Source organism: Arachis duranensis, chromosome 1, assembly GCF_000817695.3.
Source record: "Arachis duranensis cultivar V14167 chromosome 1, aradu.V14167.gnm2.J7QH, whole genome shotgun sequence".
NCBI classification, from domain to species: domain Eukaryota; kingdom Viridiplantae; phylum Streptophyta; class Magnoliopsida; order Fabales; family Fabaceae; genus Arachis; species Arachis duranensis.
Genome location: NC_029772.3, coordinates 87,630,341 through 87,633,817, shown reverse-complemented (window position 1 = coordinate 87,633,817; position 3,477 = coordinate 87,630,341). Strand labels below are relative to the sequence as shown.

At 31.9% G+C, this 3,477-nt stretch overlaps 1 protein-coding gene across 1 annotated transcript; it reads right to left on the bottom strand.

Annotated features, from left to right (window-relative positions):
- Positions 1 to 1,972: 1,972 nt before the first annotated feature.
- Positions 1,973 to 2,662, bottom strand: LOC107495869 (brassinosteroid-responsive RING protein 1; the record flags this gene model as incomplete). Its single annotated transcript, XM_021142896.2, is given in 1 exon segment — positions 1,973 to 2,662. A coding segment is annotated over 1 exon segment (401 nt), but the record flags the coding sequence as incomplete, so codon positions are not given.
- Positions 2,663 to 3,477: the final 815 nt, after the last annotated feature.

Here is a 3,477-nt window from a genome sequence, read left to right as displayed (position 1 = left end):
GATATTCTCCAACCAACCCATTATATTCTTTTCTCCGACCCTCTTTAACTCCACCAAAATTGAAGAATAGCCTTCTGTAGTTTAAAACAACTCAAGGTATTAATAGGAACAACAATAACAATAATTTTGATAGGAACCTCCCTCAACTTTCGCTTGATGATAACAAAACTCTCTTGCAGTGTTACAATTTTTGTTCAATTTTACCCTTAATGTAGTTAAAAGTGGCTCTCTTTGATCTCTCGACTACAGTTGACAAACCCAAGTATTTGTTTTTGGTTTTTACATGCGAAACTAGTAAAATATCAACTAGTTGATCTCTAACGCGAGTAAGAATATTATTGCTGAAAAAAACTGAGGATTTATCTAAGTTCATTTTCTATTCACTAATTTCTTCGTATGCATTAAGAATTTGAATAACATTGTAGCAGTCATGCTCAATTGCTCTTCCAAATAATATTGAATTATCTGTAAAAAATAAGTGACTGACTTTGGAGCACCTATGATTTAACCTCAAATAAAAAAAATTCAATCTCTGTTCTCTTTTGTAAAGTAAATGAAAGAGTCTCACTGTATAAAATAAAAAAAAGGTAAGAAGAAAGAACGTCATCTTGATGCAACTCTTAATTTGCATGGTTTGATTAGGCATTATGTATTTTAGGAGAAAAAATATTATTTATATACAAAAAATCAAATATTAAATTAGACATGATATATTTGTGTATAAATAGATATATTATTTAATTTATTTTGGATGTGTATTATATTCTAATATATATTTTATATGGGTAGTTGATTTACTAATTGATGTTTAATATACTGATGGTATGGTTGTTCTCAGGACATCTAAGATCTTTCTGTTAATAAATGCATCATTTTTCTTTTATCCGAAAGATTAGATTACGTCATTTTGGTCTGGTTCACATGCGTGAAATATACAATACAATACAATACTAGCTACCACATACAGCAAGACTTACAGAAAGCTGAAGAGTTTTAGTTTATTGATCACTTAGAATAATATTGTATAAATATTGAATGAGAATTTGAGTCGGAAGATTCAGGTATTTTCTGTTGAGAATAATAAAGGAGGGAAAGGTATATCAAATTGATGCTATTATAAAAAATCCTGCAATTATTGATGTAAAATGTGCTATAGATAGTTTTACTGGAAGTAACCTCACAAACAGAACAGATCAGAGCACAATAGCTTTCATCATTGATTAAGTGTGATACAGTAGTAGCTGTATGAATTAATGCACTTTTTACTTTTTAATTACTTAAAAAGTAGGGAATAAAAAGTTTAATCATACTTTTATATTTTGTTTTCTCACCAACTTACCGACGCTTGCCTAATAAAACTTAGAGAAAAGGACAAATAGGTATCTAACCTTTTGTTCCGCGAACATTTTTATCTTTAACCATTGAAAAATATTTTTAAATTCCTGACCTTCACAAAACTTAGACGGATCAGTCTTGACGGAGGCATTTGGACGGAAGAACTGATCTGTCTAAATTTTAGAATGGTCAAAAACTTAAAAGTATTTTTTAATGGTTAGAGAAAAAAATATCCGTAAAACAAAAAGTCAGAGACCTATTTGTCATTTTCTCTAAAACTTAAGCACTACCACATAACTAACTATGAAGGGCAATAAGGCACTTAATTATTGGCCATATAGAGATAAGAATAAGAGAGATGACTCTCTATGGGTGTGTGGATTGTTGTGATTTGTTGGAGGGTGATGCTAGAGTCTAGTGCATGTGCCACTAACAACATAGCAACTTTTGAAGCATGACGCACACTTGGCCTTCTTATTATGCCACGGTACATCTTGCTCAGTACTTGAAGAAATAATAATGAATCATTTTCTACTGAAAAAAGTGTCGCCTAGATCTATATAAAAACGAAGGAACAGCCACTTTCATAAGATAAACTCGGAACTTAATTAAACATATTAGAGGACAGGATAAAATAAAAATAAAGATGTATATATTTCAACATTTATTTGCAGAATAAACAGATGGCCATTATTAATTCAAGAATGGAATTATATATCATATCATCATTTGGCAGATATGGGGAAAAAAAATCTATATACAAACAAATTAAAATCCTAAATAATGTGCCTAGTTCTACTCGTATCATCTAATTGATTGCAGCTCCAAACATTGATGATCAAACGCAATAAATAATGAATTCCTCTAACTAACTAACTAATAGATCTACATTAATCACCTCTGCACAATTCTTATTACATATATAGCTAGCAAGGAAGAAGATCATCTCCGAAGAGGTAGAGAAGTCTCTCCACAGCCCAACTAGGTTGAGTAGATGGTGGCACACAACCAAAAGAGCTCTCTGATGAAGAATAACTGCAATGATTAAGAGTGAGCAAAGGTGCTCTACAAAGAGGGCAAGTAGGGTTCTGGTTGTTGTCATCATTGTCCAACCATTTGTCGATGCATTCTCTGTGGAAGACATGGTAGCAGTTCATTAGTTCCCTAACCTCATCTTCCATCTTCATCTGGTTCAAGCACACTGCACAAGATGTATCTTCTTCTGTCTCTGGAAGCCTCTCCATTATCTCACGAAACGTGGTCAACACAAGAGTACAAGAAGAAGAAGAAGAAGAAGAAGAAGAAGAAGAAGAAGAAGAAGAAGAAGAAGAAGAAGAAGAAGAAGGTGTTGTTCCTCTATCTTTGATGAGCCTGAAAACCAAGCACAAGACCCATCTCAGAACTGCAATGATTAGAGCTGCTTCATATATGGCTTGACCTATTGTCCAACCATATGCAGATGATGAGTCCTCAGCATAGAAACCCATTGAAATGTAAAAGCAGTGAAGAATGAAGCTCTATGTGTTCTGAAGAAATGTGTGATTCTGAAGTAAAAAGAATAGAGTGAATGAGAGAGAAAAGGAAAAGGGGGAAGTTCAAGACGTTATAGATGGCTTCTATATAAAGCCAATGGAGAAGGTGGTGCTGGCGGCTTTTCTTACTTTCTTTATGCTTTCACTCTCATCCGCTTCTTTCTTTAGTTGTACACTTATACTCTCTTCCATTAATATATTAAAAGTGAATATAAAAAAATTATGTGATTAATATATATAAGTAAATTCTTTGTTTTATAATTAAGTGTTGAATTTACTCAACTTGTTTTTAAAAAATAAATATTAAATATTTAAAATTATTTGTTTTTATATTTTTAAATTAAATATTAACTTTTATTTATTTTAATNAAATAATTTCATATAAATTTTTACTTAATAGCTGTACGCACCGTCCTTTTAGGGGATTAGGTATAAAGGTTCGCCGACTACTAATTGACACTCTTCCGCGTGTCCTTGTCAGAAGCCAATGGATTAATAAATATTTTGAAAAACGCAGCGATTTCCGTTGGATCATCGGTCATATATGTTTGTTAATGGATGTTCCTTATGTGATATTTGTTACGATTAATTTTACAATGAACACATGCAA